This window comes from Poromitra crassiceps (assembly GCF_964638095.1).
Source record: "Poromitra crassiceps genome assembly, chromosome: 17".
NCBI classification, from domain to species: domain Eukaryota; kingdom Metazoa; phylum Chordata; class Actinopteri; order Beryciformes; family Melamphaidae; genus Poromitra; species Poromitra crassiceps.
The window spans coordinates 10753180-10766580 of record NC_139635.1 but is presented as its reverse complement, the minus strand read 5'-3'; the positions used below and the strand labels follow the sequence as shown (position 1 = coordinate 10766580).

Here is a 13401-nt window from a genome sequence, read left to right as displayed (position 1 = left end):
TCTTTCACCTTACAGATAGTGGGGTCCTTGGCTTGCACTCTCCTCCACCGGTCTGGATCCCACCCCCAACTGTCCGGCACAGTCTGTTGAGTGGGCGGAGTTTCAACAGCCCGCACCAGCCGCTCCTCCTGTGGCTTCCCTCCAGCTTGGTCAGGGCCTGTGAGAACAGCAGGGAGTCTAGAGAGAACATCAGCATTGGTGTTATCTTTCCCAGGGCGGTAATTGATGGTGTAATCAAAGTTGGCTAATTGCGCAACCCACCTTTGTTCAATGGCCCCCAATTTTGCAGTTTGTAAATGTACTAGCGGATTGTTATCTGTCACTACCGTGACCTTTGCCCCCCACAGATAGTCCTTGAATTTTTCTACCATTGCCCATCTCATTGCACGGAATTCTAGTTTGAATGAGCTATAGTTAGCATCGTTGCGTTCGGGTGGGGTGAGGCTCCTACTAGCATATGCAATGACTCGTTCAAGACCATCTTGCTCTTGGGCCAGGACAGCGCCAAGCCCACAATTGCTGGCGTCCGTGTACAGGATAAATGGTTGTGTAAAATCAGCAAAGGCTAAAATGGGGGCCTGGAGGAGTTCTCTCTTTAGCTGCTGGAAAGCAGCTTCACATTGGTCAGTCCACTGAATAGGGGGAGAGCGTCGCCCTTTGCTGCGACCTGTGCCTGTGGTGAGCTGGTTAATGGGTTTAGCAATTTTTGCAAAGTCCCGTACAAAACGTCTATAGTATCCCGCAAACCCCAGGAATGACTTGACTTGCCTTACGGTGCTGGGGGGTGGCCAATCTGCAACGGCTGCTACTTTGTCCGGGTCAGGTGAGACTCCCTGGCTGCTAACCACATGTCCCAAGAACTTCACCTGTTTCTGGAAAAGGTGGCATTTCTCTGGGCGTAGTTTAAGGCCGTAGCCTCCGAGGGCCTGGAACACAGACTCCAGGTCGGCCAGATGTTCTGCAAAGTTCCTGGAAAAAACAATGACATCATCCAAGTATACTAAAGCAGACTCTGTTAGTTGTTCTCCTAAGCACCTCTGCATTAACCTTTGAAAGGTAGCTGGCGCATTACACAAGCCAAATGGCATCCTTTCAAACTCAAATAGGCCAAATGGTGTGGTGAATGCAGTCTTCTCCTTGTCACCCTCTTCCACCTCCAATAGCCACTGGCGAGGTCTAATGTGGAATACCACTCTGCTTTGGTGAGACTGGTCAAGGAGTCCTCAATTCGAGGCAGGGGGAATGCGTCTTTGTGTGTGACGTTGTTAAGCTTGCGATAATCTACGCAAAACCGCCACGCGCCACACTTTTTTTGCACTAGGACAATAGGGGCTGCCCAGGGGCTACAACTTTCTTTAACAACCCCTCCCTCTAACATGTCCTTCAGCAGACCACGAATCTCCTTGTAGAGTGTAGGGGGGACGGGCCTAAACCTCTCCCGAATAGGTTCTGCATTACCTGTTGGAATCCGGTGTTTCACCACATCCGTGCGGCCATAGTCCTCCTCGTGGGTGGAGAAGATGTGCTGCCATAGATGGAGCAGCTGGTCAACCTGTTGTTGCTCGCCCTCTGTTAGCCCATCTCCCTTAAGGGAGGGGCCAGCAGATCCCCCAGCTGTCTCCGGTGGTCCCTGGCCTGCATCAATGATACCAACCTCCACCACCCCCGAGCTGACCTCCACAATGGAGAGATCCTTGTCGTCTCTCACCTTCCTGGGCTCGATGGCTGAGACAGTGGCCAACTTCTGAAACCTGCTAAGAGCAACAGCATAAGGGTGAACATTTCTTACTCTTAAAAGAATACGACCCCTCCCCACTGTAACCAAGGCTCTGGCCACCTCTACCTTTTCATCCGCCCCTAGTGGTTCTACCAGCCCATAGCTTTTCTGAGTAGAAGGGCGGGGGGGAATCTTAGCCCATACTAGCGCTTCACTCTGTGCAGGGACGGTCACTGTGGCACGGCTGGCTAGTCTAGCTGTGGCCTGCCATTTATCCCGGATGGAAGCTGCTTGGATGCGCTGACAGTCAACAAAAATGTTACTCCACTCTTTGCTGAGGGCTGGTGCCCTTGAGTGGGTTAAGTTCGAATTATTTTTTGAAAATAGTTCCTCCCAACAATCTGAAATTACATTCATCCCCAGGATGGCTTTGTTGGCTCCGATGCAGTCATCCTTGACCACTATGATTCCACGTGCGGGGATCCGGACTCCACAGACCTGAAAATCTGCGACCACATAGCCTACATAGGGTATGGTTAGACCGTTAGCCGCCCTCAGTGTTAGCCAAGACAATTGTTCGCTGTCTCTCAGCTGTTGGTGCTTCAGAAAGTCCTTGCAGATGCTTTCGCTGAACAAAGTCACCTGGGAACCAGTATCAACTAAACATTTAATGTCCACATCGGCTACTTTGACATTTACTAAGGGGCATTCTCCAGTCATTTTGACATCAGGGCTGCAGTTTGTGGGGTCATGTTGGGGAGGTCCGGACACTTGACCCGCAGTGGCCGGGGAAACTAAAAATCCTGTTTGGGGGCCTTGGAGGGGCAGTAACGGCTAATATGTCCAGTTTCCTCACAAACATTACATATCGGGCGGCCTTGGGGATCCCAATGATATTTTGCCTGGCTGTTACTTGGCTGTCTGGGCCTATAAGCTCGATCAGGGTTGGGCCCATAAGCTCGGTCAGGGCGACTGGAAGTAGCCTGGGGTCGAGGACTAAACTGACTGGTTCTGTTGGTCTCTCTCAACTCGTCCAAGATGGTCTTTGTCATGGAAGCCATTTGTTCTTTTACCTCATTCATGATCTCAGAGCGTAGCTCTTGCTTCCAGTCTGTGGCTGGTTTTGGCCCACCAAAGTTCGGCTTACTCACCGCCATACAGCCGGAGGGCGCCCATTGCTCATCCTGTTCTTCCTCCAGTGCCAACGTCCACTTTGATGGCGTCAAACGACATCCGAGGGTTTTTCCGAACTTGTCGCCGGAGCTCTTGGCGGATAGGGCCTTCCCTCAGGCCCATGATGAACTGGTCCCTCAATAGCACGTCTCCTGCTTCCTCCAGGCCGGTGGCATCTTTCTGTTTCAGCCTGGAAAACAGCTCACGTAAACGTAGGGAGAAAGACCGCAATGACTGATTTTGTCCTTGTCTACAATTAAAAAACTGGGCTCTCAGGGTGGAAGCATGCGTGTTCACACAAAATATCAAAAAATTTCTTTGGCTCATTTCTACTTGTTCTTTCCAGGGTCAGAATTTCTCGTTTGGCCTCCCCTTCTAATAAGCCCAGTACAAAGTCTGCTTTCTCAGAGTCTCTGATTGGCTGAAAACTCAGCATTGTTTCTGTTTGGGATCTCCATTCTCCAAACTTAACATCTGGCCCAGCGCCACTGAATTTTGGGACCCACGGGCCTCCCATGAAAAAGGGCATCATCATCGTCTGCTGTCCTGGGGTTGGTGCCTCGTCATCTGACATGCTGGAGGACAGTTGCTCAACCCAGTAAAGTCCTGCTCGACAACGCCAATTGTAACCAGGGGGAGAAACCCCTCAGTTGTTCACTATTCCTCCTTACTGGGGAGCACTCTGTCCGAACCAGCACACAGACACAGGTTCAAAGTTCACAAAAAGCATTTATTTTAACAGTTAAAAAGGGTAAAAAGAGTCCCGGCTAAAAGTCTTTTTAAGAGTCCAACAGTGGCAGATGTCCGACGTGACGACGTCCCGGCTCTTTCGATCCCCCGAATAGGCTGTGGGGCGCCTAGGAGGAAAAACGGCAGTTACTGGGGATTCGCACAGCCAGCGGCTTTAGAGGGGCCAAGGCACAGCCAGTCTTTTGCATTGGGTCAATAGTAATGTCAAATTAACAAACAAGCCAACTTGAGGAAAACAAATCAAAATCAGATGGCCACGGCACGCCAAACTATAACACAAAACAAATCAAATAACCTATAAGCTAAAGACCCAAGCAACTGATCCTGTAGCCTTGGACAATAATATACGGCTGTATGTAAAAGAGAGGTACTTAACTGGGAGGAGGGTGAAGCGAACTTCACTCCTCCACAATTCCCACAGGGCGTCCTCTCTCTTTTTCCTCAATCCAGTCCTGTGTGCTGTCTCACGCACCGCCTTGTCACCAGCTCTCGTACCACTTGTAGCCCTGGCTGTCCTGTCTCCGTCCCTCTGTGCCGTCTCAGCCCAGTCTGTCACTTGCTCATGCCGGTTTGCTCTGCCGGTTTGCTCTGCCTTCTCTCCTCTCTCCACCTGTATATATGGCAGCTTGTGTGGCCAGGAAAACCCACAGCTCACCCCAGGTGCGCCAATCACCCCAGGTGGAAACATTCACACTAATCACCAGGTGAGGGAGGGAATTGGATGGGTGCATTCATACAGAGTGCAGTGAAGGAGAGATGACCCACACCCACACACAGTCACCCCGTGACAGATTTGCAGCTTTTAATTGATGCAATTCAGGTTATTTGGTTGACTGGAAAATATAAACGTGTTTGCCACAGGGAAACAGGGACATTTTATTGACAATAATATTGCAAGTAGGCTACAATGTCCAAGCTTTCTCAATTAATTTCCCATTAACCCCTCTTTGTAGCCTATTTGTTCCTGTTTGTGTTTCCACAGAAAACCTGACAGGTCTGGTTGGGAATAATTAGTTTCAGTAGAATGTATTTATTTTCACTGAGAGCGAGGGCGAGTGAGTGACATAGATGCTGATAGATGATTGTAGGCTACTCAAAGGGGGGGGGATTGTAGACTAATAGTATAGTAGGCTAATAATTATAGCATTGGCTATTAATTAATCTGGGCGATGCAGTATGTTGGGCATGTGTGAGGTTTCGGAGAGAGATAGAGAGGGAGAGAGAGGGGTAGAGAAACAATATCAGCAGCATGTCTGTGTCTTTTGTATTTTAATGGGACATCCGTGTGTAAGGACATATCCAAGGATTTCCCCTGCATTGCGTTGCGCAGCACGGAGAGTAATGGTGCGCTCAAGCACAGTGGGGTATTTCTGTGCTAAGACCTGCTTTACAGAGGTCTTAGCGCAAAGAGTTGCACACATAGGAACAATAGCAAACATGAGGATTTAGCGCAGCCACGCCTGGTTTCGCATATGGCACACCCGCAGCTGTGTAGAGGCGAAAAAAATATGGAAAAAAACAAAATGGCTGTCTGCACTCTTCCGACGATAGCATAGACACGGCATTACGGCACGCAAACCGGGGCGCAAGCGTGAAAAGCAGATAGCGTTTGACAACAATAGGGCCCCAACAGTTATACAGGTAGGAAAAACTGTCTTTAAATATAAGGGTCAGTTAGCCTCATTATACAGTCTGTCAGTAGAAATAATACAACACTGACATAAAATATAACAGAATAACATTTCCACATGTCTTCTTGTCCTTCAGGCTGAGTGTCTGCCAGCTGTCAGAGAAAAGCTGTGAAGCTCTGGCCTCAGTTCTCAGCTCCCAGTCCTCTAGTCTGACAGAGCTGGACCTGAATAACAACGACCTACAAGATTTAGGGCTGACGATGCTCTCGGCTGGACTCAGGAGTCCACACTGTAGACTGGAGACTCTCAGGTCAGGATCACTGTTACTGTTCAACAGACCATTTAAATTCTGCTTCACATGCTCATTAATGTCAGAGAAAATATCGGTAACACTTTATTTTAAGGTACACTTATTAACCACTAACTAGCTGCTTATTAGCATGCATATTAGTAGCATATTAGCTGTTTATTAGCCATTATAAAGCACATATTAATGAATTATTCTGCATGATCATATTCGACAACTAGTAGGCCATTAACTACGAGTTTTCCCTCAATAACCTCCTAATTACTGCTTATTGATAGTAAATAAGCAAGTTGTTGTGCATGAATTATGATCTTAATAGGGTTTGCTCAGTATGGGCATTATAAGGTGGTAATACCACAAGAATAGCTATTCTTTGTTAATAACTCTTAATAAATATGGTCTATTCCCATTTAAGAAAACACAAAACTACAAGTGTTACTAGTGTCCAATTAACTCCAAACTAAGTCTTTATAACTCAGAATATGTTCCCCAATCTAAAGTGAGGTCTTATGCATAACTAATTCACTAGTACAGGGCTATTCAACTAAATTGTTCAGGGGGCCACATTGTCAGAAACCTAAGGGACCGGGGGCCGGACCGTTCCCCGAGCCATTATATGTACACTTCAATCAGGAGACTTGATGGATAAACAATGATTTATTATAAGCATGATGAATGATCTTTACAGAATATTATGATGAGAAAGTTAGTTAGTCTTTGGAGCTTGACACCACAGGGAGATATCGAGATCGAGCTGGATCAGCACAGCCATATATACCCCCCTGTGGAGTCAGGATACTGGTGCTGGTGAAACCTCTTGATGACTGATGGATCAAGGAACTTGGCGGAGACGGGGAGGTGGTGGGTGTGCGTCAACCAGCAGGGTTTAGAGAGACTGAATGAGACACAGAAAAGCATATTTATGCACACAGCAACCATGTGATAGGCTGCCTAAAGGGGAGTGCCACAATGTGGTAGAAGTGCAGGTGAGCAAAGGTGTATGAGGTGATGTGTTGCTATGCTATTGGCTTATGGGAAACTGGGAGGCAACCACTGATTATTCAATTATCACCAGGAAGCTGACAGGTTAACAGGTGAGCAAGCAGGAGAAGTGCAGTGACTGTGGAACCGGTGAGGATCAAGATCATCCTGTCTGAACCTTCATTAAAACTCCACTTGACACAATGCGCCACCACATTTTCACAGCCGCGCTGGAACTATTATTAAGTAGGGGGAGCCTACGCTGCCTGTCGAAGAAAATGTTATGTTTTTTGGACTTTTATCCATATTTAGAAGAATATTTAATTTTAAATTAACATTAGGATTATACTGTTGTGATGTCATTATTCAGTATCTTCTCCTTTTCTATTATTAGTATTAGTATTAGTATTAAATACTGAGTATCTCATGAAAAACTATTAATATTGCATCTTTTGTGTTTAGCTCCGTCTCACAGCATTGTAACGAAGTGCACAAGAAAGGAAAACTACTGTAAACATTCAAACCATATTTCTTGTTTAGAACCTATAGCTAGCAACATCACACATCTCCTGAAACACCATTTATAATGCATCTTTCTTGATTAGCTACATCACATCGCCATCTCCTGAAAAACATTAATATTGCACCTTTCTTGTGGCTACATCACAGCATCTACTGAAAAACATTTATAGTGGATCTGACTTGTTTAGTTCACTTTAGATTCACATCACATCTCAAAAACAACCAGTCGAGTGTAATAAGTAAATAAGGTTTAATTGTAAAAAAAAAATAAAAAAAATAAAAAAAAATTGGGAACTCATTCGCGGGCCGGTCGGACTTGATTGGCGGGCCGGATTCGGCCCGCGGGACGCCAATTGAATAGCCCTGCACTAGTAGTTTGACACTTATTAACCCAAACAGGTTCCCTAATCTAAAGTTGCCTCCTCTTCATAGTTAGTAAGTCGACTACAACACAAAACTTCTACAATTAACAGACACTATTCGGTATATGGTTACACCTTGAAAGTTTGTTAGGTCTGTGATTCAAATGTCTATTCCCATTCAGTGGTAGAAGAACAAAGTCAACACAAGTAGAAAAATCTCCTTTTTAATGTACCATTTTTTAAACATTACAGAACAGATTTATAGATACTGACAAGAGCTTTTAGGTGTAAAGGATCACGCAGATTGAAACCATTTACAGTATCAGAATCAGAATCAGAATCAGAAAGACTTTAATGATCCCCGGGGGGAAATTGGGACAAGTTACAGTAGCTCGCTCACAGAACACACATAGCATAAAATAAAATAAAATAAAAATGAACCGTAGTAAATGCAATATTAAGCAAATAAGCAGAAAACACAACATAGCATAGAATAGAATATAATAACTAGTAAATGCGATATAAGCAAAAAGCAAAAAAAATAAGTAGAATGCCTAAGTAGCAAAATACAAATACGTAGAGTAAGTATAGTATACATTCCGTGTCAATTATCCTTATTGCACGTGACATATTGCACATATTGCACATATTGCACGTAATTTATATTAAGTCGGCTTGCCCTATACGTTAAACGTGGCTCAGCCAGGCACAGTTAACCTATCGGCTGGCTCAGTCTCAGGGAGACTGAGCGTCTCCGAGGTGCTCTTTTAAGAGAGGCATTAAATAGACCAATGGCCACAGGCAGGAATGATTTCCTGTGCCTCTCCGTATTGCATCTAGGTGGAATCAGTCTCTCACTGAACGTACTCCTGTGTTTGACTAGCACGTCGTGGAGTGGGTGCGAGTCATTGTTCATGATGGAGCGTAGCCTGGACAATGTTCTCTTCTCTGACACCGCAGTCAGAGAGCCCAGATCCAGCCCCACAATGTCCCTGGCCTTACGGATCAGTTTGTTGAGTCTGTTGGCATCCGCTGCCTTCAGCCTGCTGCCCCAGCACACAATAGCATACAGGAAGGCACTAGCCACTACCGACTCGTAGAACATCCTCAGCATGGTCCGGCAGACGTTGAAGGACCTCAGCCGTCTCAGAAAGTAGAGACGGCTTTGCCCCTTCTTGTAGAGTGCATCAGAGTTCTTAGCCCAGTCTAGTTTATTGTCAATGTACACTCCAAGGTACTTGTAATCCTCCACTATGTCAACACTGACCCCGTGGATTGAGACAGGGGTCACCGGAGCCTTGACCCTCCTCAGGTCCACCACTAGCTCCTTTGTCTTTGACACGTTGAGCTGCAGGTGGTTCAGCTCACACCATGTGACAAAGTTGGCCACCACATCCCGATACTCATCATCGTCACCATCTTTGATACATCCCACTATCGCAGAGTCATCAGAGAACGTCTGAAGGTGGCAAGACTCTGTCTGGTAGGTGAAGTCCGTAGTGTAGATGGTGAAGAAGAAGGGAGAGAAGACCGTCCCCTGTGGTGCTCCCGTATTGCTGACCACTCTGTCTGACACACAGTTCTGTAGGCGCACATACTGTGGTCTGCCAGACAGGTAGTCCACAATCCAGGCCACCAGGGGGGCATCCACTCGCATCGCTGTCAGCTTCTCACCCAGTAGAGCCGGCCTGATGGTGTTGAAAGCACTGGAGAAGTCAAAGAACATGACTCTCACAGTGCTGGCCGGGTTGTCAAGGTGGGCGTAGGCACGGTTGGTAAGGTAGATGACCGCATCCTCCACTCCCAGTCGGGGCTGGTAGGCGAACTGGAGGGGGTCAAGGGATGGTTTGACCATAGGCCTGAGCTGCTGCAGGACGAGTTTCTCCAGGGTCTTCATGATGTGGGACGTCAAAGCTACCGGCCTGTAGTCGTTGGAGCCACTGGGTCTTGGCTTTTTCGGTACAGGAACGATACAGGACATTTTCCACATCACGGGGACCTTTTGGAGACTCAGGCTCTTGTTGAAGATCATCTGTAGTACATCACACAGCTGGGGGGCACAGGCTTTGAGCACCATGGGACTGACGCCATCCGGGCCGGCTGCTTTCCTTGTGTGTAGTCTCAACAGCTGATTCTTCACCTGGTCAGCTGTGATGGTCAGCGTGGGTGGGGGGGGAGTGGCATCATCAGCTCTGAGGCCCTTCGGGGGGGGGGGGGGGGGTGAAGCCTCGTCACTGGGAGACGGGGTATGGCCTGGAGGATGAGGGGGGGGGGGGGGGAGGTGGGCCATCAGCCGGGGCCAGAGGGAGAGAGAGGGGGGGGGAGAGCCGTGTGGCGGGGGCTGCTGTCTGTATACTGCAGTCAGGGGAGTCGGGGGAGGGGGCCCCCGGGCCAGCCGTATCAAACCTATTGAAAAACAGATTCAATTCGTTGGCCCGATCAACCCCCCCCTCCACCCCCCCACCCCCCGCTTGGTTGAAGCCAGTAATGGCTTTCACACCTCTCCACACCTCCCTCATGCTGTTTTGCTGGAGCTTTGCCTCAAGCTTCGACCTGTAGCATTCTTTAGCCACTTTAATGCTCGCTTTCAGTTCCCCCTGGATGGCTCGGATCCTATCTCTGTCCCCCGACCTAAACCACCTTAAATAGTAGCACCTTAAATACCATATCTGATGACAGGGCAGGCAGCAGCACAAGAGACTACATTCTATACTAGCCTATTCTATACAGCTACTCTGAACAATTAGTATAAAACTGTACAAAGATCTAACTTTCACAATGTAAACTTGCTCTATAAATTTCCTATGCCTGATGATGCAGGCTAGTATAGAATGTAGTCTCTTGTGCTGCTGCCTGGCCTGTCATCAGATATGGTATTTAAGGTGCTACTGTAAATGGTTTCAATCTGCGTGATCCTTTACACCTAAAAGCTCTTGTCAGTATCTATAAATCTGTTCTGTGATGTTTTAAAAAGTGGTCCATTAAAAAGGAGATATTTTTACTTGTGTTGACTTTGTTCTTCTACCACTGAATGGGAATAGACATTTGAATCACAGACCTAACAAACTTTCAAGGTGTAACCATACACCGAATAGTGTCTGTTAATTGTAGAAGTTTTGTGTTGTAGTTGACTTACTAACTATGAAGAGGAGGCAACTTTAGATTAGGGAACCTGTTTGGGTTAATAAGTGTCAAACTACTAGTGAATTTGTTATGAATAAGACCTCACTTTAGATTGGGGAACATATTCTGAGTTATAAAGACTTAGTTTGGAGTTAATTGGACACTAGTAACACTTCTAGTTTTGTGTTTCCTTAAATGGGAATAGACCATATTTATTAAGAGTTATTAACAAACAAAGAATAACTATTCTTGTGGTATTACCACCTTATAATGCCCATACTGAGCAAAGCCTATTAAGATCATAATTCATGCACAACAACTTGCTTATTTACTATCAATAAGCAGTAATTAGGAGGTTATTGAGGGAAAACTCGTAGTTAATGGCCTCCTAGTTGTCGAATATGATCATGCAGAATAATTAATAAGTGCTTTATAATGGCTAATATACAGCTAATATGCTACTAATATGCATGCTAATGAGCAGTTAGTTAGTGGTTAATAAGTGTACCTTAAAATAAAGTGTTACCAAAATATCTGTTCTCGCATTTTCCTGCTGATGTGGTTTTTGAAACCAACATTCAGCTTGAATTTCTCTCCTCTAAAATATTCATTATTTCTATCCTCACTGCCTCTGTTGGTGAAACCTGAAGTAAATGACTTGTCAGATTCTGTCGAACTGAGTCCAAAACTGAAATGAAAACACAACCCTAATGCTGGGGTCAGCTGTTAAAGGGATACGCCAACATATCTGGACATTTGCCTTTTTGCCATATTCCCAATAGTAAAACTGAATGTAGATTTCCCTGTGCGTGCATTAGAAAGTGTGTTTCACCCCTCCTGCTAGTGAGCACTACAATGGCAATAGGCTATACGGTACAGCTGCCTACCCTTATTCAGTCACAAAAATTACACATTCCAACAGCACCAGAATTGCCAACAGAACCATGTGCATGACTCACATGCACATGTTGTGACTCGTGTACTCAACACGCGATTAAATAATAATCCAACTTTATGGGAAACAGTCATCTTCGAAGAAGACAATAGAGTGAAATAAGGGGAGACAACTGTGATGTAGTATGAGCCAATGGCGCAGTTGCACGATGGCACCTAGGTGGGTGGGCAGTGTCTGTCTGTCAGTCATGATTTTGGGAGCATACGGAGCGGGCGATTTCCATACCTGCAGGCATGGGGCATCAACTCGAGTCTCCACCCTAGGAATCGATTCCTAGTATTTTCATAATCCTATAACTAGAAGAGTTAGGAGGGGAAATAACTTAACCAACATGCACATTTAGAGAAAAAACAACAACATCAGGTAATGTGTTGTCTTTAAAGCATTTTTTAAAGGTAAACAACCCAGATTGATGGTTTATAGTGGACTTTTTTGTGAAATAGGCTCCACCCACCAAACTTTATAAGTCAATGATATGAAAACGTTGTGGACTTTCAAAAAATGGTTACAGAGGTTTAGTGCAGAACAGTCCAGACATTATTTGTAGGAGGAGTAGCAGAAATAGTAGTTTTGGAGTAAACTATAAATGGTGGCAAGACACAAGGGCGGAGATGGGCGGGCCCTCCATGGATAGATGTGGCTTGGCCCAAGGAAAACAACAATCAAGCAATAGTGTTTCTATGATTTACAACCACAAAGTTATGCCATTTTAAATTTTGAAATATTGCAATAGCGCCCCCTACAAGCAAAATTACACCCAATTGCTACCTCCGAGTACATACCTGTAAACCTATACCAAGTTTGGTTAGCATGGGTTTTATGCATGTCAGTCCAGGCATGGTGTGTGTCATGGTTTGGTGAAGATTCAACAGAAATTGTAGGAGTAGCGGAAAAACTGTTTTGGACAAAATTCAAAATGGCGGAAAATCTAGTGAGACAGAAATTGGTGTGGCCTATATCAGTAGATCCGTAAGGACCCAAGGAATCCAGGGAGAGAATAATTTTGATTGTAGACTCTAGGGTTCAAAAGTTATGAACCAAAACATAAAGTTATCAACCAAAATGTAAAGAGGGTTGTTATAGCGCCACCATCAGGTCAATTGGTGTAATGTTTTTAGTCCATAGTAATGTAGATGAACCTACCTACCAAATTTTGTAGCTGTAGCTCTTATGGTTTCTGAGCTACAGGAGGAACACAGACACACACAGCCACAGCAACAGACACAGACACAGACAGACAGACACACACACACACACACACACACACACACACACACACACACACACACACACACACACACACACACATTCGTACAAAAACATGGTCTCCTCCTGCATTCGCCTGACAGTTGCCTGAGTTGGCGGGTGGCGGACGGGTGGTGTCAGTCATGATTTGTGACAGCCGCTGGTAATTTCAGTACAATCTCGCCACGTAGAAATCGTGCAAATGGAGGTGAAAGATTGGTTTGTGAAAAAATATGTTTTTCGTTTTTTTGTATTATTACACAAAGAAGAGCATGGACTATCCATTCCACATAAAATGGAGTCGTTTTAGAGTCAGTAAATAGGTATATTTTGTAAGATAAAAACCGACTCTGACAGAGGAATTCCTTCTCGCTCGACACAGCTGGTATTAATTTGCATGCGGCCTTTCACTGGCTTAATGTCTGCTATTGTTCCGAGTATCGGCCAATCAGCCACAATAGAATTCAACGTGTTTCATGGGGGCGGGGAGCAGCCCCCATGTTTACAAGTCAAGAGAGGAGCCACGGGAGAGGACAGTCTGTGTGGATTAAAATTATTGAAACTTTATCTGCAAGACGAGTGCCACTTCATCTGACAACATGGAGGAACGACAGATTTTATTCACAAGACCGACA

The 13401-nt window shown here is 45.7% G+C and overlaps 1 protein-coding gene across 1 annotated transcript in view; it reads left to right on the top strand.

The window, feature by feature from the left end:
- Positions 1–4809: 4809 nt before the first annotated feature.
- Positions 4810–13401, top strand: part of LOC310792198 (stonustoxin subunit beta-like) — a gene marked incomplete at its 5' end in the record, with an annotated part of 86541 nt that continues 77949 nt past the window's right edge. The window contains 2 exons of the mRNA XM_083653927.1: positions 4810–4814; positions 5408–5581. Of these exons, the coding sequence (XP_083510053.1) occupies positions 4810–4814; positions 5408–5581 (179 nt within the window). The remainder of the gene's footprint in view (positions 4815–5407; positions 5582–13401) is intronic.